Below are 23242 nucleotides of genomic sequence, written 5' to 3' on the forward strand. Positions count from 1 at the left end.
GATGGGGAGTGGGAAACAATGTGCATTGGATGTCATAAAGGTATCAATAGTAACATGTGGAAGGAGTTTGATTGGAAGACGAAGACAAGGTTCTTTAAGGTGCCTTCCGTGGTTTCTAAATTTGTAGATAACCCAGCTGCAATATACTGTTGGAGAGGATGTGGAGTGGTTGGCGACCACTCACACATATTTTGGGATTGCCCAGTGATGCTTCCTTTTTGGAAGGGGGTAAAGAACGAGATAGATAAAGTTATGGGAATTAATATACCATTTATCCCAAGTCAGTTTCTTTTCGATCTAACTCCTGAAGGCATGTACACTAGAGACCAAAAGCACTTGTTACATATACTCTTGATGACTGCTAGGAAAATGGTGACAATAAAATGGATGAATCCACAGCCACCTACAGTGGCACAGTGGAAACAGAAGCTGAGGGAGGTGTATGGAATGGAGGCTTTAACTGCTAAATTACAATTAAGGTCTGATGTTTTTGTGAGGAGGTGGCTACCTATAGCAAGATACCTCTCTAACTGAGGGGAACCCCACAGTATGCTGGAATGTCTTAACTGTCCACTTATTTATTTATTTATGTACCGTATGTATTTATTATTTTTCATTCATGTGTATTATTAAGCTCTCTGGGCCCAAAAGGTTTTTTTTGTTTTGTTTTTTTTTCTTGTCTTTAGCACTGTCATACATAATTTGTGATGTTGTCAAGGAATGTTTGTGTTTCTCTTTAATAAAAATAAAGTTCAAAAAAAAAAAAAATCCCAAGCAACACAAGATGGGTTCCTGCCACTATGATGTACCAGACATTGTATCCACCCTTTCCCTCCTGGGATACTGTCAGAATTCTTTGATACAAATATCTCAAAACTATTGCCAACAATCTGAATTGTCACATACTGTGTTTGATTTAATCTTTTGTCCATTGTTGCTGCAATTTGGGTGAACAAACTTTTTTGTGACTACACTATACCAAGCAGCAAAGTGGTTAAGGGTTCCAGGTGTGAACCCCACCAGAGCAGTAAGTGTGTACATTGCTACTAAAGAGGGAGAATTGGTCAGACACATTGCATGGGGACTTAAACAGTCCTGTATAAATACAATAAAAATTTCACAGATGTTGACTCTATTAACTGTGACAGTCAGTCAGTCTGTGCTGGAAGAAGCAATGAATTTGTGATAGATGAGGTGCTAAGAGTACAGTGAGTGATCTCTCCTGATTGGAATGTGGGCAGCTCATTGTGGCCAGAGCTGCTGATTTTCAGCATGCCTGTTGAGGCTGCCTGTCGGGTATGACAAATCCTTTATTTCTGGATTTTCCTGCGTGACAGTCCGACATCCCAGAGCCCCCAGACTGGCTTATTTCTAAACAATGTCATCAGTGAGATTGCATGTATTCAGGAGTTTCCTTTGGAGGTCACTCAAACAAGTGAGCTCAGCAACATTAGACAGTGCAGTATATTAAACCTGTAATTTGTTGCTGATGAGTTTTAAACCTATAATACTCTCTGGAACATGAATCAGGGAGTGGAGGCCAAGAATGTTGCAATGTAAACACAAAAGACACTGGTCAGACGTGACGAGAATAACAAATGTGGAATCACTACATTAGAGATGTGAGTTCCATGTAGAAGTAGCATCTCCATGTCAAACTAAAATGTTAAATACCTCATTTGTTTGGATTCTTTTACTCTAATATGAAAATGTATATCTCATATAGGTAAACATGCTGGAGGATATATTTATGTGTCTTATATACACATGGAAAGATGAAAATTGCGAACGTAATTGAATTAAACAGATGTCTGTTTTTCATCGTTTCAGGCAGATCAGTGTTACATGTGGTCTTGAACTGAGTGTCATTGCATATGGTTAGGTCATAGCCTTGTAGGTTAACCAAGAGCCAGAGATAGGAGACACAATAGCAGAGACTTGAGACTCAAACTTGTCCCGGATGGTCATTCTGCTTGTAACTGCTGGAGAAGTGAACTTTGGTTTAAATGTCACAGGAATGTGGTGGTTGGTGAAAGTCAAGCCAATCAAGCGTTGAGATATGCTCCTTAGCCAGTGGCAGCATTTATTTGGCTTTTCCTGTTTAATTTTGGTTAAGTGGAGCCTTAAGTGTGATGATAAACCTGAGCCTTTATAACGAGCCTGGTCATAGCCATCAGGCAGAGCTAGATGAGCCAGCAACTCATCAAACTAAGGCTGCGCTCTGCCCCTGTCTGTGCTAACCACAGATCCCTCATCCTCTTTGACATTTTTGTGTAATGGTGCCCGGTGTGGTAATAAGGCCAGAGAAGGGGTAATTGCAAACAGGGTCTCATAGAGAAGCGTCTCTTCAAAAACAAACACATGTTTGAACCTGGTCCAGTCAGAATTAGTAAGAGAATCAGTCATTCATCCAGGGGACAATGAGTTTCACTGTGATGGATGGCTATAAAGCTGTGGTTTATAGAATCACTGATAAATGATGCACCACATGTATTAGTCTATCAGACTGGTATGTGATCTAATATGATGACCCAGATGAAGAGTCATCCACTTTATCCCACTTGTACTTTTACCTGGCTCCACAATTTATCTTTTTTATTACAGTTTTTTGTCTGTTGTCATGGGATGTAATGCCCTCCCTGGATTCCACTTGCACATGGTTGGCTTGTTGCAGTGAGGCGTCTGCTGCTTTACAACCATGAGCACCAGAAGCTCAGACAGTGGTGATAAACATCTGATAAGGCTGCCTCAGTGTGTTTTCATACAGATAATTATTCACTGGATATTACATCAACACTATAGTATAATGTATGATCTTAAAAGAGAGTTTACTTTGTGGAAAAGGGCTGCGAGACCGACAGTGTTTGAGTTGGTCCACTTTCCTTGAACGCACGTCACACGGATTAAGAAGCATACCAAGCACAAACATTGAAGTATTACATGTAAATAATCCAGCTGTTCCATAATCAAATGAGAGGTCACCAGACACACAAACACCAGTCTGTGGAGAATCTTCCTGGTTCTGACCAGAATACTTGTGTCTCTGAATAAATGCACAGATGCACAAAGTTTCTTTTGGCAGAAACACCCAACGAGTCAGTGATCCTGACATTTTCCATGCTGTTCCCTCCCATATTGAGTGGCAGGTTATTATTGTTTAAAAAGTACAGGAAAGAGGCCCATTAGCCGTTATCATCCATATGTCAAGATCAGGATCATCTACAAGTCTACAATGCTCATCCTCACTTTTTGGCAGCATTCATTATCACACTTTAACAGTATAAACAGTAACAGTGAAGAACTACAGAATTTGATTCAAGTAGATTTCATCTTTTCATCTCAGGCTTCCCAGCAAGTTTCAAGAATGGTCACTTGGCCATTAGTTTTAGTGTTAATGAGAATCTGCATTAAAGGGGAAATGTAAACAGTGCATAAGTACAGTATCACTGCAGGATCCAGTCCACATTCAGCCACCTCTGCCCTCAAAACCTTAGAAGAAACTGTCCTGATATCAGCAACATTGAAATGTCATTAACATGGCTCCAGCCCCCCCCCCACCCCACCCCCACCCCACCCCAACGGCCCTGTACAGATAAGTGGTGATGATGGATGGATGTTGTCAAAATGGGGTCAAATATTAAAACTTCTAAAATATTTTTCACACCTCCATATTATTCACAATTTATTTGGTTAGATAGGAGTAAACTGATCAGTAATCGATTTTTGGAATTAATATCAAAAATGTATCAAGCTGTAATGTTCTTGCACAAAGCTTACACTCAGGAAAAAAGACCCAGTAGAAACTAAAAAAATGAGTGAAGATAAAGCCTTTAGTTGTCCAGTCCAAAGTCATAAACAGGTAGGCAGGCACAGAAGGCAACCAAATCCAATCAGGGAGAAAACCAAAGTTCAAGAATACAAGCAAAATCCAGGCGAGCAAACACTAGGAAATAAAGGCTGGAGATCACACAGGGAAGAGATGGGACAAGACTAATCACTACAGGTGTTTGGGAAAAACTGGAGGGAAACGACAGGAAGTAACCTCAGACCAATATTATAAACTACTAATTATAACCTACAGTATATAACTATTATTTTTTTGTGTGTTGTAATCAAAGCAAATGCAATGTAGAAGTTACATTCTGATTCTGTTTAAGTCTTTAGTGGGGAAACAGACTTGTACTCTTTGTTTGTTTTCCAGTAGCTAATGGTCAGAAGTAAATGCACCCCTCTTCAGTGTCATGCTTGACAGGGTGTCAGTACACACTACAGTATTTAACCCAGTGTGACTCACTGACCCATAAAGTAAGTGCATCACTTGAGTGCTCACTTTTCTGTGGCTGTTTCAGTTGCTCAGCTTTGTCTCTTCTTTTCCCACATACAGAAAAGTGTAAGGCAAACACTGCAGCATTGTAGTGAAGTTGTTTGTGTTGGGACCAAGTTTAAAGATGAGGGCGCTGCACAACATTCCCCAAATATGACAGTGACAAACACTTGGTAATTGTTCCTGGATGGGATTTTGTTCCTGGGTCATGCTGTAAGTTCCTGAGAAAAATGCAAGATAATCAGCTTTGCTAGTTTCAACATTGCTCCGAGTCATGAACAGAGATGGTGTTAACAGATGACATCAGGCTCAACCCAGACTATACAATAACTACAATTAGTACTTTTGCCAACAATGGTAATGCTGTGTATTATTGTCCAATTTGTTGTGGAAAACTTTCTACTCCTTCAGAAAGGTTCCCAGATTCGGCAGTCCCTGGCTAGCAGTTACATGTCCACTCTGGAATGTCCATCCACTCTTCTCTATACTTGAGGATAAATCTTAGTCTCGTTCTGCTCTGTTTGCAACCAGCATTGTGAGAACATTCACACACTTCCAACTCTATCAGCTGTTAACAAGAAGGGAAGGCTGCGTGGTGTCTAGAGAAGCTCTGCACTGCAGCAGTTCCAGTTTAGAGAAAATCAGAAAGGACACTTCTCACACTTTACTGTAGTGTCTCTCACTTTCACAGTGTGAAACAATGAGTAGTAAAGTTAAAAGGTTCAAAAAGTTAAAAGGTTCAAGTAAGTCAGATCATTCTGCACCATCAAATGTTTTAGAAGAGGCCGTAACAATGGGCCTCATTCACCAATATCTTCTTAAGAACCTTCTTAGATTCTTTCTTAAGTTGTTCTTAAGAAGTTCCTTAAGAAAACCCTACGTCAGATTCATCAACGCGTTCGTAAGCCTCAGAATTGTTCGCAGCTGTGTTCCTACTTGATGAATGCCATCTCCTTGTAAGTTGAGGGCGTGTGCCAGGTGAGTCTAATTAACATAGGATTAGCATAGGTAACCGCCCCATCAATGCCCGTAAAAGGGCATGAGACTGCAGGGCCGTGTGCACACAGCACCCACAGGCACTGAGCAGAGAAGGTGAAGTGAGAAAGAAAGTTGAAATGCTCAAATGAAAATCTGGGAGGGAGCACCAGACTCCAAACGTAAAAAGAACTTAAGTAGTGAAGTGGCGCTACTGCGGCAGGAATGAAACAAAGAAACAAAAGAAAGGCTTATATTTAGTTTATATTTTTATATTTATATTTAGTAGCGTCAGCAGTGGATGCAGCTCTTCGGTTGTTATCAGAGAGACCACACTCTCACGTGTGCCATCATAAATATCATCATATTATCACATATGAAAAAAAACAGCTGTACCCCCCCCAAAAAAAAAAAAGAGAAAAAAAACAACTGACATGAATTTAGTGTCTATAATGTTTTTTAAGAGACTGCAATGATTTGTCAATTATTATTAATAATATATATGATTATTAAAAACAACATACAAGATAAGAAAATAATTCTTATTCAAATCATATAATATCATACAACTACAGAACAAAAGAAAATGCTTTAATCGGTTATTTTTGCAGAAGTCTCAGCACCTAAAAGTGCGTAAGTATACTCCTGACTGTTCGTAGATTTTGTTCTTAGTTAAGAACAAATTCTGGATAAGAAAACATTCATGAATGCCACAATCTTCGTAAAAACTTCGTAAGTAGGACTTAAGAACAAATTTGTTCTTAAGAACGGTTCGTGAATGAGGCCCAATCTTACTTACTGAATTCCTCTTAGATACACCAAACGTGAAAATTATTAGGGACGCAAAAGTGACACAGTTTCTACACACGACTGAATAATGTGTCATATGTTTCACATCTGGAGTGCTGACTCTCCAAATAGCTATATGTGCATTAGATCATTGTTGCTAATTCAAGACAAATGCACTACACTTATCTTTTCCTCATGCTCAGTGGGTCACTGAATGTTTATGTATGTTTTAATTCAGGTTTCAGCTGAGGGCTCTGCCGCTGCAGCCAACAGCCTCTATGGTTACAGGAGGGTAATTGCTCTCCCTGAAGATTAACTGTAAACGTAATGATGATGACCTTTCCATGGAAACCATTCATGCTCACTGAATGGCATATAATCGACTGCTCTTTCCATAGCACATCCTTCGATACCAGGCTTTTAGTTCAGCGGACACCAAATAAAACATCGGCATCAGATTTTTATTTTTATTTTTTTGAGTGAGGCTGCTGTCTTGTTTAAGCAGTCTGCACACAGTACATGATTTTCAATTCCTTGTACTGCAGAATGTCTTGTTTGTGTACTAGTACAGATGTCCCGTGTCTTCTCTCTGTGCTCCCTACAGTAAGTTTATGATATAGTGTAAAAAGGGTGGCTGGTGAATGGACAGAGTGTTCCTGTTGTAATTCAGGCTGGTGGCTGCATCCTGAAAGGAGACTTGAGACTTACAGGGAGTTGGATCTTAATGTAAATCCTGCTAGCATGTAATGAGACGCTGATGATTCTACCAGGCCCTCCACACATTTCTATTAACTTACCAGAGGCCTGACAACAGGGATCCAGTAAGTTGAATACTACTGTCCTCTGCAGGATGCCACCATGGGAATGCAATGTACCCAGAAATAAGATTATTTTTCTATGAAGCAAATTATTTATAGCTTCCTCTGCAAACAGTTACCATTTGGGTCAAACTAGGGACTGTGTATGCCACTTGCAAAATTGTAGTGAAGGATGTAGTGAAGAACTGTTGGAGAACCTGTAAACAGCTACTTTTAATGAAGCTAGCTGAAACCTGCTCAAAAAGTCACAAACTAATGCCAGGTGATGTAATGTACTACTTGGCGTGTTCTGTTCATTCTTACACTTGCACTCTGCCTAGTGCCAGATGGTTTCGTCCCTTTACTTTGATTCACATCTTTCTTCTTAAAGAGGAACTAAGCAGGGAGAAATCCTGCTTAGTTCCCGTGGCTATGCTACATTTTTACCTTAATTAAAAAGCTCTGGAGTAATTGTGATAGTTAACTACATGACTTGTGACTTGTTAGGAGTGAGAACGGAGGCTCTCTGCCTTCACCTGGCTTCTCATGGCTGAAAACCAACCTTATGTTGCAGCAGTCACAAACAGGCAGACTCACGGATTCGGTCTCACGTCTGGTCCTTTTATTCTCTTCTTACAACTGCTGCGCTATAATGTTTCTTTTTCGTTTCCGTCTCACAAACTACGGCGTTACAATGTTTCTTTCCCTTTTTCCGCTCTTCACTCAGACAGGAACTACCATAGCAACCACAAAAAGAACACTCGTAACCATGACAATTACACGCGCTACCTGTTGGTGAACATTCTATTTCCCAACTGCTCTTAACTCAGCATCAGTTTAACCATGTTTATAAAAATAATAGGCTATACATTCACAGAAAATTAAAAGAAAATCATGGAGTCCCCTCTAGCAGCAATGGGTCTCTCACCCTCACCCCCACTTTAAAAAGATGGCGTCCCGACATTTTGTTACACCTTTTCACCAACACATGAATACATGGAAAGTAATGAAATGGAATGGGCATGTTAACAGTTTAACATTTAGGCTATAACCATTGGTTCATGAGACACTCAGACTACCGTGCACTGCAGTCATGTCTGCTCCTAATGTTATCAGTCTTACTACCCAAACACTTACATTTTTAATGTACATTACAATGCCATGAATTCCTAGCACAGCTTTGAATGGATCTCTTAGTCTTTTAGCAGTCCTAAAACTCAAGACACAATGAACACAAACTTGGCCAACAGTATCTGTGTTCTCTAACATCACATTCACAGAAAGCTCTTAGGTAGGCTATAACTCTCTTACTGGACCTTTAACATTTTAAAGCATTTAGCCATTCTCCAAATACAAAACAAACACAATGAATACATTTTCTTTTTTTTTCCACATCTGGTCTCTTAACTATATCTGTTTCTCTTTACTGATCTACGGCCGCTAGTAACCTCCAACAGATATTTCTCTTGTAGAGACTGATCTAGAACTTGGCTGACCAAGTCTCTCATAAGTCAAAGTCTGAGGCTGCCTCCGCTGTCTTCTTGGATAAGGCTCCCTATGCTGGACCTCCGGGGTTTCATCTTCTGAGGCCACTGCGTCTGCAACAACCACATCCTCTGCAATGTTCTCAGCCTCAGTTGTGTGTGCTCTGTGCTCATGTCCCTTCCCAACACCTGGAAACACCTCACCCCGTTCTGCATCAGCCTTTCCAGCTTCTGGGTGAAACTCTGCAGCAGTGGGGTTGAGTGCAGGTGAACTCTGGGGTTCAACCGCATGCCAAGTGAATGTCACTGCTGGAAAATCATCATCAGACTCTTCACCTGTGCAGGACTGGAACATTCTTTCGGCATCCTCTTCCTGAAGGCAGTGGTGGCAGCGGCGGGACTCTGATGGTTGATGCTGGGTCACTGCTGGTCCCTTGGCAGTAACCCTCCGAAGTTTCCCTGCACCTGCGGAGCTCTGCATCCCCTGGAGGTGTGGCCTGGCTGACCACACTTGAAGCAATGGCAGCAGCTGGCTCCCTCGCCGTTGTCCTGGCAGGCTCTGCAACCTCTTCCTCGGATGTCCTCTGCTGTCTGCTTTGAGGGCGGTGGTCTCCCAGTGCCCATAGAAGCGAGCATCATCCATTTCATCTCCGCTACTTCTGTTTTAAGCTCGTTTACCAGCTTATGCATCTCAGGCTGAGGTGGGAGCTGGACTGGTTTTAACTTCTTCTTGGAAGGGCCTTTTGTGCTCCTCTCGGGTGGTTTAGGGCAGGTGAAGGAGCTCCGTGAACTGTTAACAGCATCACCGGTGGTCTGCAGCTCATTCACTCTTGGTGGCTTGGTACCAGCTCTCGACAACTTGTTGAGTCTCTCAGATTCAAGGTTTGCTGCCTCAGTCACTTTTTCAATTAAGGTCTCATCAGTCACATTCAGATTATCCAGAAGTGGCTTGATCTGAAACTTTATATTGTCATTCAGCAGTCCAGTCTCCACTGACCTCAGGAACTTCTTTTTGACCAGGGTTGCGTTGTAGTGTTCCTCAGTCTCTCCTCCCTTGGCTGCATATAGGAGTCTGTCTTTAAGTTCAATGGCACTGAACAAAAAGTCTTGTGCTGACTCTCTTGGCCCCTGGGAGATATTGACCAGCTTTTGGTATAGATCTGATGTGTCATCTTCTTTGTAATGCCCCTTTAATATAATTTTAAGCTGAGGCAGGGTCAGATCAATCTTAATTTCCAGCATGTCACGGAGCTTCAAGCCTGGACTGATGGCTCTAATCACAGCCTCGATGACGTCTGACTCACTGTGACCCTTGCGAAGCCCGCTCTCCATCTGGTGCATGAGGTTGATGAAAGACAGCTTCTCCCGCTGTCCTCCCTCGCCGATCTGGCCACAGATACGGAACTCCCTCCGGATGGTCACCTCTGGCACCTTCGCAGGAGACTGTGGTTGGACGGTGTTGACGGTGGTCACGTGACTCACGTCGGAACTCATTAACTGTTCACCGACGCCTCTGATGTCTTCATCAACAGCGGTGCGGGCCTGCTGCAGCTCCACACACTTCTCTCCCCTCTCTGCCGCCCGGTCAGACTGCCGCTTCGCCACGTCGCCGCTTCCGCTCTCCATGAACGTTAACAGTAATTTTACGGTGTTCACCGCGTCGTCAACGTCCATGTTGTCTTCAATGTTGTCCAGCTCTGATTGCACGGTCAGAATTAGTCTTAGTCTGCTCTTGTTAGCAGCTGTTTCATCCGTTTCAAAACATTTGAGATATTTACAGACCTCCATAAGTCCGTCCCGGCTCAGCTGACAAAGCTTGGTGCTTACATGCTTGATGCTTCCGTCTCACAAACTACGGCGTTACAATGTTTCTTTCCCTTTTTCCGCTCTTCACTCAGACAGGAACTACCATAGCAACCACAAAAAGAACACTCATAACCATGACAATTACACGCTCTACCTGTTGGTGAACATTCTATTTCCCAACTGCTCTTAACTCAGCATCAGTTTAACCATGTTTATAAAAATAATAGGCTATACATTCACAGAAAATTAAAAGAAAATCATGGAGTCCCCTCTAACAGCAATGGGTCTCTCACACTTACAACATCAGTGTAGTACCTGGCTGCCGCCCCGGTGTCCCAGCTCTCGTCTCTGCACACCGCAACACAAACGCGCTCCGTAACCTGTAGCCTAATCTTTTGTTTGTGACGGTTAAGACTACACAAACACACACTCTGTAACATTGTATATGTTATGTAGAGTTATCCACCGCTCCATTTATTGATTTTTCGCCGGCTTCGTTGTAAACAAATGCACATGGACGAGAGGAGCGTAACCAAACAGCGGAGAAGCGAGTGGACTTGCATAGTTCCCCTTTAAGAGAGTTGCTAAATTTGTCACGAGGCAGTTTTTGTCTCAACCAACAGTGGAGTAACCTCATAAACATACATGTCCGACCTTGACTGACTTCATTTGAATTCTGCATTTTTGAACACCCCCTCCAAGAGTTGCCCCCTTACCAGGGTGGAGGGGTTTGAGTCTGCAGAGCGTCATCGAGAAGTGGCATTTGGCGCAAATTGGAGAGAACCCACTGGTGGAAACCAGTGGTGATGAAAGCTGTTAAGCTGAAGGTGGAGGCGTTTCAGGTTTGGTTGAACCAAGGGTCTGCAGGAAGGCTGCAGCTCTAGTTGGGGTAGCAGACTGGTGGCCTCATTGGGGAGTGGGAGAAGTACTTGCAGGATGTCATCTGTGGAGGGGGGAGCTTCATCCAGAATCCTGGCAGAGGCCACTGAGGTGGTGAATAAGCTCCTTGGTGGCAAGGCATCAGGCCCTGAGATGCTGTAGGCTCTGGATGTTGTAGAGCTGATGGCTCTTTGATGTCATGTGGAGGTCAGGAACAGAACCTGTGGGGTGGCAAACTGGGTTGGTGATTCATATCAAGGGGCCGGAGCGTGTGCTCCAAATATCGAGGGGTCGCACCGCTCAGCCTCCCCAGGAGAGGTTATGCCGGGGTGCTGCAGTCTGAAAAAAATGAAATTTTCGTCTGTAAAAAAAAACTCGCCAGAGTGGCGAGTGGTCTTAAAAATTTACCAGCCAGAGACAAAATCTACCCGTAATTGGCGAGTGGCGAGTGTTAGTTTTGGACCCTGGCTGCAGACGAGGCTCCAACCGATCGTTGAACCTCAGATTCAGGAGGAGCAATGTCAGTAAATCCAGCAGCACTGTCTGTAAACACCCTGTGATGAGCTAACAGGAACATTTGGTGCCAATCAATTCTGTAAGAGTATGAGCCAATGGTGAAATCCAGCACTAGAGTGCCTGACCAGTGGTGTATCTGTGTTTCTAAGGCTGGCCTCACCGTTGCCCGACAGTCATACATCACTTTCCTGGTATTTCATTTCTAAAATTTGTTGAAACAGCAGCAATATTCACAACACATACCTCCCCTGTAAAACCTCTGCGGTTTGTCAGCACGGAAAAGAAGAATTGGGAAAGTTGGCCTAGGGTCCATGTGATCTCACTATCCCACAAATTATTTCAGTACAACATAATATGATGTCATATCACTCTTAAATATTTCTGGAATGCTTCTCTTTACAAGAGTCAAATGGAGAAACCCTCAAGCTGATTTGTTGAGGTTGGCTCTTGCAACATGCCTGTGTGATGCCTGCTGGTTTCAATCAGGACTTTCCAAAAATAAAGAAACAAAATTCCTAACTGTCCTACAATTAATCTCACATGAGTTACTGTCTTGTTGTGTATGTCTTTGGTTAGAACAGCTTTGTCACTAATGTCTCATTTTAACAAGGGGGGAATTCATTGGAAATGTTTGTGATTTCTTGGGTTTTCCATAGCACAGGAAAACTTGTTCTATTCTAAAATAAGCTAATGTGCAATCCTGTGGATTCTTCATACGGAATAATGTTTGTTGAGAATACACAACTATCATATCTATAACTGACACTGTCAAGCTGAGAGAGAGCTCTGATTGATCGATAGATGTGTGTTGATGTCAGTTCATCTTCTTTAATGTCATGCACTCCAGTCTTACTGTATTTCCCAGTATTTTGACCTCAACTCTTCTCCCTCTAGGTCAGTCTGTACTGTAGACTTGTATGAATGCAATGTCGTATTCATTTTGTTAAAAATGATACAACACCTTCCTGCAAGAAAACCTAAAATTAGGCCTTTCTTAAATGTTAATGCACTTACCTTTTATGTCATGGTCTCAAAAAAAGTCTAAGAAATTAATCTATAATCTTGACATATGCAATGGGCTTGTTTATAATACCTTCACAACTTCATTAACTGCTTCAGCTTGATTTGGCTCTTTGGGATTTATAACCTTTTTTAGAAACTGTCCACTGATGACAATTCCACAGTTTGATGAATCTTCTAATTCTTCAAATCTTACAATAACATGTAAACGGCTCCTCCAAGCAACTGACATGAATGACCTGAAAATGAATTGAATATTGGTGGGGCCTAAGGTATCAAATCATCTCCAGCTTGACACTGAACATTGAAATTAAGTCATTCCATTAGCAAATGACAGTGAAGGGGACCTGTGGGATTATGACAAATGGAAGATTAAGAGAACTTTCAGAGAGACCTGCACATTATGGGCAAGATAAGGGATCAGGGAAAATCCCTTTGGAAACAACTGCTGTGGACAAACAAAGGTCAAACCGAGCACACTGGCTTAAATCACCATTAGAGATGTTTGCTGTCAGACAATAATCCAAAGCATATCTCAAAAATCCATCATGAATTCACACAAGAAATGTAAATTGAAATATTTGGAATGGCCCTTCGCAGAACTGACTTGATAAGGAACCTAAAGAATGACAATGTGGAGTTTCTGCTGCTGTTGTCATCCTTTGTCCATTGGAGTGAAAAGCTGAATGAGTGAAAGCGCTAAACTACTGTACAGTGCTGCTTTAGATGTCCATGTTGTTTTGTCTACCCTGTGTATGATTATGTTGTCTCTGAAGTGCCTGTCTTTTCGTATGTTTGAGGTTTTCCATTCAAAATCTATGTTTTTTCTCACCAAACTATATTAACAGACATACTTTACTAGTTGAGAAGAATATTTAGTGTTATTGCTCGCAAAGCCATCCCACTAATCGTTGATAATCAGCAACATTAATAACAACCACATTCCACTCATTCGCTGTGTGTGCGCCAATTCCTGTGCCCTCGTTACATCATGTAAATATTCAGTCATTGATTAATGTTGTCATTTTCGATTGAATCAGTGAAGAAACAAAATCATGAGACCATTTGTGTTTTTGGTTTATGTCTTTGAACCAGATGTGAAGTGCTTTTATAAAGATCCTCATTAAATTATATTACCAGCTAATAAAAACAGAATTCCACAGTCAGCAGGAAGTTATATCCAAAATGATGTTGTTTCCTTACATGTGGCGGGTTGCAGCAGTCAGGTAGGGGGCTTCCACAATGCAATGCTGACTTGTTCAGAACTGCTGTTTATGTTTGTGTTTATTTTGTCTCTAAACCTTGAATGGCAGGCTAATAGTGGTTGGCTGTTGTAATTAGTTATAGGTGGGAGGTCAACTGAATCAGTGGGACTCTGACTGGCATCTGGCTGCCAGATTGGGCTTGAGTACCTGTGGATGTGGGAACCTGTATCTGATACATTTTCCCATAGTTTAAATGAATTTATTTAGTGTTTTGTTATGACTGTAGTTTTATATGGTAGAATGGATTTTAACAAATGTCATCAGCATGGACCTAGTGATATTAATACCAGTTTGTGATTATTGGAACTATTAGAGCGTGTGCCTTATGACTGGATTTTTTTTTCTCTTAGGCCCACAGCTGTCTATGGGAAAGCAGGAGGCCTTTGAGATCTTCATAAGGGACCATGAGGACTATCTGAACATTGAAGACAACAAGAACCTGCTTAAAGAGAGGTCAGTGACAGTTGGAATCAATTCACTTCCTCATATTGTCTAGAATTCATGACAATACGATACAAGCATTTTTTGCACAATGTTGTATTTGTCAATGCTTACCTTCTATTTCACAAAGGGACATTGCTGTGTTTTGAAGAACCTGTATAGATCACACAAAGACATACACATATATACTTTACACCCAGCAGAACAACTTCCTAATTTGGCTTTCACTATGAATACTACCTGGGTAATATTGTGCTGTCATTTCTTGCCACATTCAGCTTGAATGAGGCAAGAAATTAAAATTCAAGCAACACTCTCCCATTCTGTGAGCATTTTTTTTTAACTCTCTGAGTATATTTCATTGAGCTGTCTCTTGGCTGCTACGCTATTTTTAAATGTATTCATTTTGTTTGGAATTGGAAAACCTTAAATAACCTCATGACAGCCTGAAACTTGTTAACAGTGATTTAAATTTTAAGCAATATGCCAGCTGAGATATTGTTCATTTCCAATATTCAGTATGTTTTTTATTTTTATTTTATTCATTTACCCCCACCCCCACCCCATATTCAATCTTATGAACAGGTCAGGTGAAGCCAAACAACTTTGGGAGCAGCAGAATGAATCAAAGAACAGAATAAGTAAGTTGTCTTTTAAACTTTCAGCTCTACATGTCACTGTCATCATCATCATCATCATCATCCTAATGGCAAATACTACCTGCAGCATAAGCCCTTCGCTGAACGTTGCTAATTTCTGCTAACATTCCCTGGGTCCCTAAAGACGCCAGCCTACGTACAGTACCTGCCTGGAAAACGTTAATGAACAGATCACTGTTGGAGTTCCGTCTCCCTGGAGCGTAGAAATGTCGTTCAGCACATTCCTGAACTTTTCCAGGAGTGAGAGGCGTTGTGATTTCCACCCACCTAGGCTTCCAACCTGTACTTTTTACTAGACTGTCTCAGGCTGTTTTATGGCAACTCTTTAAGCACACCCCTGTGTTCTTCTGGGTAATGTCCTTGACAGGTAGACTTACTACGCCAAAATGAGGCCTGGCAAGTTTACGGCTTTGGTCCGGAGATTCTCTGGTGTGGTTTGTGCATATACTGTATGTATACACTAGTAGATTAACACTGTGACACAGTGGTTGGTTCATCAGCATCTTTATTTCTTAGTTTATTATTGAGAAATAAAAAAAAATCCAGAATTTCTCATCGTAGTAGTTAAATTTGAAGCTGCTTTACAACAATGTGTCATATTGAGCGTCTTCCATGGAAGAACACAGGCCATGTCACCAGTACCAGTAAGTTTAAACGAGTTCACTGCACTTTGGTTGAATTTTCCAGCAAACTCAAAGTGAAAAATATTTTATTAGGGTTTGATCTGGTTTGCATTTATTGTTGCAAGCTACATTTATGAATTTCCCTGGACGATGTGTGTTTGTGGCTCATTACACATGCCGCTGAAATGGATAGGTTTACCTCACACCAGCGCCTGGCATCACAGCCGCCTCAGATCACGCTTGGTGGTTTAGCAGCGCTTGCCTGTCACCCTCATACATGCCAGCATACATTTATCACCCTGGGACTTTATTTTATTTTATTTTTTCATGACTTAGTCCTCAGACGTGTCATATATCACACAAAATTCACTTATGACAACACAGACAATATGAACTCTTAGATGTGTTTTGCAGACATCACCACTGTGTAAAGAACTAGATGTTTACTAATTTAACATGGGTTTTGATGAGATTTATTAACCTAATTCCTCAGCCTTTGCAAATTTGGAAAGATTTCCAAAAGAAATCTTGATGCTGTCAAATATTATTACATTGTTAGGTGCACGGAGCTGCATTCTTCCTAGATGAGAGACAGTGTTTTTAGTGGAAGCTGGTTGCCTCCTCTGGCTGGAAAGTAGAACCATAATATTTAGTTCAGTATATTTCCTTGCCATCTTGGACGCCCTGCTCGGAAATTTTACACTACCTTTGTCTCATGGTAAATGCAGAACATGGAAACAGTTAGCATAATATAGACAAACGTGTTGCTCTGCTTTTTCTGATGGATGTACCCAGCATGAGGGTCAGTAGTAGGAGAGACAGGGAGAGGCGGTAGCCCGTGGAGACATCAGTGTATAAACATTTCCCTGGTTTACAGAATTGTTCTTGGCCACAGCATATGGCTTTGGAATCCAATCCCACTGGAGGAGCATATGTTCTGAGCCCTTAGGTCCAAAAAGTGCAAGCATATATATTTATTCAGAGGGATCAGCGATGCACATCTTCTAGACTAGAGCATGAGAGGTGTAGGGCAGCAGCTGGAAACCAGCAGCATCTCTTGATTCCTCTGCCAGATGTGAAGGGATTTATGCGGTACCGTCCTACATGGAGCATCTGGTATCTGCTTTGGGACCACTTTCATCTGCTCACCTTTGCTGAAGTGACCCCAAGACCCAATGATTTTGAGACACATTGCAAGGAAACTATACTGGATGCTAAAATGTATGTGGTCGCCAAGAATATTGCTCCAAAGCTCTTGAGAAGGAAGATAGCAGGAATGTAAGTTGATTTCTGCTTTGGATGTGGTCCTTTCAACCAACAGCCACCAGATTTAACATGACTGCTGCAATGATTTACTTGCATCATGCTATCAGCTGCTCAACAGAGTAGTTTATCTAATGTCCTTGGTTTAAGTTATGGCCCCAGACAACACTGAACACATCTGTCCAATAAAAGCACACAACACTGAGTCCAATTCTTAGTTCAGTATTAAGAGCCTTTTATATGTTTCCTTCCCTGCAACTCTTGTAGATGCAGTTTATTGGCCAAATGATTTTTGTGGATGTTGATATTTCTGTCCAGGATTTTCACATTAGTTTTGACACTTAACGATGCACTCATTCTTCATGTACACTTCAATCGTTACCCACTCGCTTATTGAGAAGCTGGAGAGTGCGTATGATGCTTGGATCTTGAGCGCGCTGTGGTATTTGTGCGGCGTATCACATTTAACCTCCATGCCACAAAAATTACCAAATATTTATTGAGGCTTGTAGTTTGAAACCAGTCCTTAAGACGACAGCATGTCTCCTGATGATGTGGGGGGAAACCCTGCATGGTTTGGAAGAGGATGTGCTGTTGAGCTCACAGTCTTGTCCTGGGAGGGATATAGGAGCACCAAAGTGTAATGAGGTATTGCAGTAAGCACACTGCACACCGCTTTTACTTGACACGTATGCAAATGTATCAGGAATGGAACTTTTCTTCACTGAGTTGGTTTAGAGATGCTGCTTATCGACAATCAGGTTTTGGTCCGTCAACGGGCTGAACCGGTGTTGTTTAGCTCTGCAGTCATCATTTAGTCAGTGTTAAAAGGATATTTCAACATTTTGGCAAATTCGACTATTGCCATAATGCCCATAGTCATAGCAGTAGGTTCATTACCTTTAACATGAGCTGCTCAGCTAACGCAACGGAGGCTCATGGTATTTCCACGTTTCCCTCATAAACTAAATACACACTCCAACAACTCCAAAACACTCTGGTGGAGAAGTTGTGACCTGCACATTCACCACGCTATGAAATATTAACGTATAATTATTAGGGGTGGGAGAAAAAATCGATTCACATAGATATCGCGATATCTTTTTTGACGATTTTTAAATCGATTTTTTTTTTCAAAAATCGATTTTTTTTTTTTTTGAAAAAAAAATTTTTTTTGAATTTTTGAAATTTTTTTTTTGAATTTTTTTAAATATTGTGCAATGTGTATTTGTTAGCCTCTTTTACATACAGAGAGTACAGGCTTTGAAAAGGGTTTAAGTTCATTTTATAATGGAGTATGTTAATTTATAGGCTCCTACAGTGTTTGTGTGCAGATAACTGTTAAAAATGCGACTAAAAATCGAGAGAATCGGCAATATCGTAGAATCGCAATTTAAATCGAATCGGCATCCAAAAAATCGTAGAAGAATCGAATCGGGAGAAAAGCATATCGTCCCAGCCCTAATAATTATGTAACATTGCGACACATGAAGCAAATACTCAGAACTACTTGGGCTTTTGAAATCACTCTGCTGAGCAGCCGTGTTTGGAATGTAGTTCTGGCTACGCATTTGCCTTGAAAACAACTCGGTCTTGTTGTAACATTACATTATTTCAGTCAGACAACTCACGATTAAAAATGTTTATTGCAGCTTCATTATACATTTGAGTTTGGCGTCAAGGCTCCGATTTCATCACTCCCTGAGAATAGGATTTCATTAAAGTATAAGGAAGTGATGAGCGACTATCTTAACCCTGAGCCTACAGGTGGATGCTGGGGTGGTGGTGGGGCAGAAAATAGGGTACCGCTGAGAGATGCTGCTGTGTCATAGACGAGCAAAGAGAACGATGGGTAAAACGCCCATCTTAAATAGACCACCAATTTGAGAAGGTGTTTGTATAACTATACTAAAAACATGTCGGCTAGGTTAATCCTCCAGTCAGAGCCACTGACCAAAGGCACTGGCTCATAATCTGGAGTTGGTCCCCGGGCGCTGCACCGTGGCTGCCCACAGCTCCTCAGGGATGGGTTAAATGCAGAGAAAGAATTTCACTGTACTAGCTGTATATGTGACAAATAAAGTACCTATAATGTCATGAGAGTGATGCAGCGCATCTCGAGTTGGCTGCCTGAACAAGCTCGCAGGCTTCGCTCCATTATTTCATAGTGTGGTGAATGTGCAGGTCACAACTTGTCCATGAGAGTGTGTTGGAGTTTTTGGATTGTGTATTTGATGAGTTTGATGAGGGAAAGGCGGAAATACTGCGCACCGTGCAGAGCTCACGTCTCCACCCCACCGATCTAAAAACAGCTTGCACCGACAAATAAAGGTAATGAACCTACTCCTATGACTATGGGGATTATTGCAATAGGCAAATTTGCTAAAATGTAAAACTATACCTTTAATGCTCACTCACCCATTTAAGATTACTTCACTAAGTGTAAACACAAACATCATGGATTATTGTGGCTGCGAGAGCACAACAGATTTACTGCAGCTTAGTAAAACACATGCAGAGAGAGAACACAAGCAGCGTCTTCATGACTTTAACACCACATGTGCTATAAACAACACAACCAAACTGGCTGATTTGCTGTCTGTGCTTGGTCTATTTGCATGTCCACAGTTAAATTGAGCTCTCAGGGAAATTTAGAGCTAATATATTGTATTATGACGCTGAAAGCAGTGGAACTGCCTTGAGTAGTGTTGACCCCACGTGTTGCTGCCAGTGCTGCCTGCATCACTGAATACTCATGGTATAAATATTTATTTATCCCTTATGCTCTTATGAGAAGAGGAGACTATAAATCAGTGAGCGGTGGCTCATGTGTGGGAGTTGTGTCTGTTGAGCAGATTTGGGCTTCCTATCTTACCACAATGTAAAGCCACAGGGCATCTTACTTCTTTTACATTCCCAGCTACTGACTTTGTATGAAAACACATGGTTTTATGAGGGGCTTCTAACCAGGGTTCGTACATCATAATAGCCTAAGTGGAAAAACACTTCCACCACGGGCACCACCATGCATCCCCGTGTGTGTCGTTTATCACATTTCAGCTCATCCATTCATGTCTCCACTGCCCACTGAAATGTCAAATAGTAGCCTACTCTCTCAAAGACTATAAAAAGATTAGCTGGCCTGTGTGTTGTGTGGGCAAAGCGCAAAACAGTGTTAAAGCACTCAGGAGTGACACGCTGATGGTGGATGTCGAAATCGACCTGGAATCTGTAAAAATAGTCCTCTGATAGGACAGACTCAGATTTACTCCAGGTCATTTCAGCAGAACGGATGTTTGGACTAAGTGCTCTGTGTCTTCAACCTCTCTCTGACGTAACAAGAGCACTTATCCCTCTGTTTCATGGCACCGTGAGAGGTGTTGCATGAAAAGGTGTCTCCGCACGGCATTTTTCACAAATTGATACCTCATCTGGTTTTCTCGTTTTTGAATCTCAGCTTTTAGATTGGCGACAGGATCATATTTCAGAAAGAGATACAGGCCGGCACCGTCTACATGTGAACAAGTCCTGAGGGACTGTAATTGGAACTCATTACAGAGAATGCTGCCATTCAATGTTCCTTTTATTATTCAGTATGCCTCCTAATCATCCTGGTCGTTCAACTATCTCATTATCTGACATCCGAGCCATTTTCTTTGATCTCAATGTGAAATTCTTATTATTTGTAGTGAAGGTAACCTGAAGGCTCATATTAGTTTGATCATCTGGTGCAGATAGAAATCAGATATGCCTAATACAATGTGTTTTAGTTATCCATTGCCACTGAAGCATTGCATGTCTTCATTATGTCCTAGAGAGAGAGAAAGATAAAACAGAATAATAGGCCCAAATGACTTATCCATACACAGCACAGTATGCCACCTCAGTGTTACTGCCACAAGAGAGGCAGTGACCCAAAAGGCCTCTAGTAGGTAGGTGGCCTCCTGACTCACTACAGTGTCACTGTAACAAGAGTTCAGGTTGAGCCCTGTGAACACTCAACCCACCAGTACCCAGCAGTATGTCTGTGAAAAAACATCACAAAGTGTTATTATTTCAACCAAAAAGACACAAGGATGTGTTTATGCCAAGACAGTCAGAGGCAATAGATGAACAACACTGAAAGATGTGGCATCTGAAAAACAGTTCACTCAGAATATGACAAGGATGATTAGAGTTGTTTGTACAGTAGTTCTTTTTCATTTCAAAAATATCTGAATGAAAGGCTGAATAAAAGAAGTGGTGACAAATATGTGTACACCAGTGTATATAACAAGAAACTGAACTCATTTAGAAACACATAGTTTGTCCACCAGGGAGCAGTAACAGGTCATTTTTTTTACACTAAAATAGCCTGTGAATATCCATGTGTAGCTGTCACAGTTTTGCAAAAACAAATCTAAGTGATTCACCCAGATTGTTTGTTTTCTGCTTTTTTTTTTCCAAAAAAAATTGCAATGTTTTAAAAAAAAAAATCTAAATCTGTCTTTTTCAGATGAGTTGAAGAAGCAGTTAGAGCTGCGGAGGAGGCAGAGGGCAGCGCTGGGTAAGCTCAAGCTGACAGTGGATGTTCTAACAACACAGCTTATGTCTATAGAGGAGACTCTTTAAGCCCACCTACCCACAGCTACAGCTGAACAATAAGCACACATCTCCACATGTTGGCCTGTCGCCTCGTCGTAGAGCTGACGGTAACTGAGAATCCACATCTGCACTCTGACGGCTGGCTCCATAGCCTTTCAACTCAAAAGATGAACAAAGCTGTCACTATTGGGAACTCTTTTATCATCTCCTTTCAGAACGCTGTGGTTAACATTGTGAACACATTGTGGGCTCCCTCTATATGAAGCGGTGGCCACTTCAAAGCCTTTGTAGCCGAGCTCAGTGACTAAAAGCACGGTGACCATAGGCTGGGCGGCACAGACTCCTTCATTTACTCTTCTCTGTCTGTTTTGATCAGTCACATGAACGCTTTGATGGGGAAATGTGATGTAAAGCTTACAAACATATCCTTCCACTTCTTGTGATTATCAGTCCTGCGTCAGAGAAGCCGCTCACAGCAGCCTGGCTCCCATTATTCAAGACCAACATTTAAAACATTGTCTTTGAAGGAAATTCTCTCACATGTTCACAACACACACATACTAGCTTCTGGACTCCAAAGATACCTACAGTAGGTCCACATTTGTATCTGTCTTAAAAACTCCTGCCATCTCTCTACTGTAGGTGTGATGGGGGATCACCCAGCGGCTGAGGAGGAGGAGGACTGTGTGGAAGAAAATCTGTGCAAACTCATTGATCAAGAAAAGAAGGCGTGAGTGCATTTTAAAGTATCACCATTCCATATTTCTGTGGTCTCTCCCCTAATGAGACACCACATGCCGGGTCACATGGGCAAAGGATTGATTTACTGCTCGCAAATGTCTCCTGTCAGTTACAAGAGCATCATTGACCATCTGAAAGCGCTGAGGACAGAGATCGAACACCTGCAGCTGCTGCTGGAGAGGGCCAAGGTCAAACTCCAGAAGGATTTCCACAAGTGGTGGAGCCAGGAGACCTCCAGGCTGCAGGTGACTGACCCCCCCTCCCTCTGTCTGTCTGTGTCACCTCACCGCAGGAAGCTTCTGTAACACCACAGTACTGCCAAGCAGACGTCCAAGATGTCTCTGATAGTAGACAGAGGCTTGTCATGATATGAGCAAAATGTGCCATGTGTGAATGATGACCATATGACTGGCGATAAAGAAGCAAACAGCAGTAATAAGTGTGCAGATTAAAGCTAGAGTCGGCAACAGTTATTCAGTCATATTTGCTGGAGCTGTCACTATTTTCTGATGTTGGGACATGAAATGGGTCATTTAGGGAAAAATCCAACTCCTCTGGCTCCACCTACAGCCTGGAATCACATTTGCAGAAATGCAACGTTCCAATAGCAGTAGCAGCCAATCACAGCTCGTGCACGCTGCCGACTTTCGAGGTAAATTCATGCAAAACTGCTGATGCGCGTTGCCTTCAGGGACAGTTTTTCAGCAAGCAGTCTCTGTATTTACCTCGACAACAACTCTGTCTCGTAACGTTCTGTTATTATCTCATAGCGTGGTGAATGTGCAGGTCACAACTTGTCCACCAGAGCGTTTTGGAGTTGTTGGATTGTGTATTTGATGAGTTTGATGAGGGAAAGCAAGAAATCCCATGAGCCTCTGTAGCATAGCTATGAGCAGCTCACGGCTCTGCTTCGCCGTTCTAAAAATAGCTTGCACCGACAAATAAAGGTAACGAACCTACTGCTATGACTATAGGGATTATGGCAATGGGCCAATTTGCCAAAACATTGAACTATCCCTTTAAGCCTCTCCTGTTTCCGCCATCCTCTTCTTGCTACTAAATGAACACCGGTTAAC

General features: G+C 41.9%; 1 protein-coding gene across 1 annotated transcript in view; it reads left to right on the forward strand.

Annotated features, from left to right (window-relative positions):
- The window catches only part of kif6 (kinesin family member 6), a 68769-nt gene that overhangs the window by 38449 nt on the left and 7078 nt on the right, over positions 1–23242 (forward strand). The window contains exons 14-18 of the mRNA XM_085767313.1: positions 14206–14308; positions 14882–14937; positions 21337–21387; positions 22068–22155; positions 22276–22411. Of these exons, the coding sequence (XP_085623439.1) occupies positions 14206–14308; positions 14882–14937; positions 21337–21387; positions 22068–22155; positions 22276–22411 (434 nt within the window). The remainder of the gene's footprint in view (positions 1–14205; positions 14309–14881; positions 14938–21336; positions 21388–22067; positions 22156–22275; positions 22412–23242) is intronic.

The sequence above is a fragment of the Trachurus japonicus genome, chromosome 22, assembly GCF_045865225.1.
Source record: "Trachurus japonicus isolate A0001 chromosome 22, Traja_1.0".
In the NCBI taxonomy this organism is placed as follows: domain Eukaryota; kingdom Metazoa; phylum Chordata; class Actinopteri; order Carangiformes; family Carangidae; genus Trachurus; species Trachurus japonicus.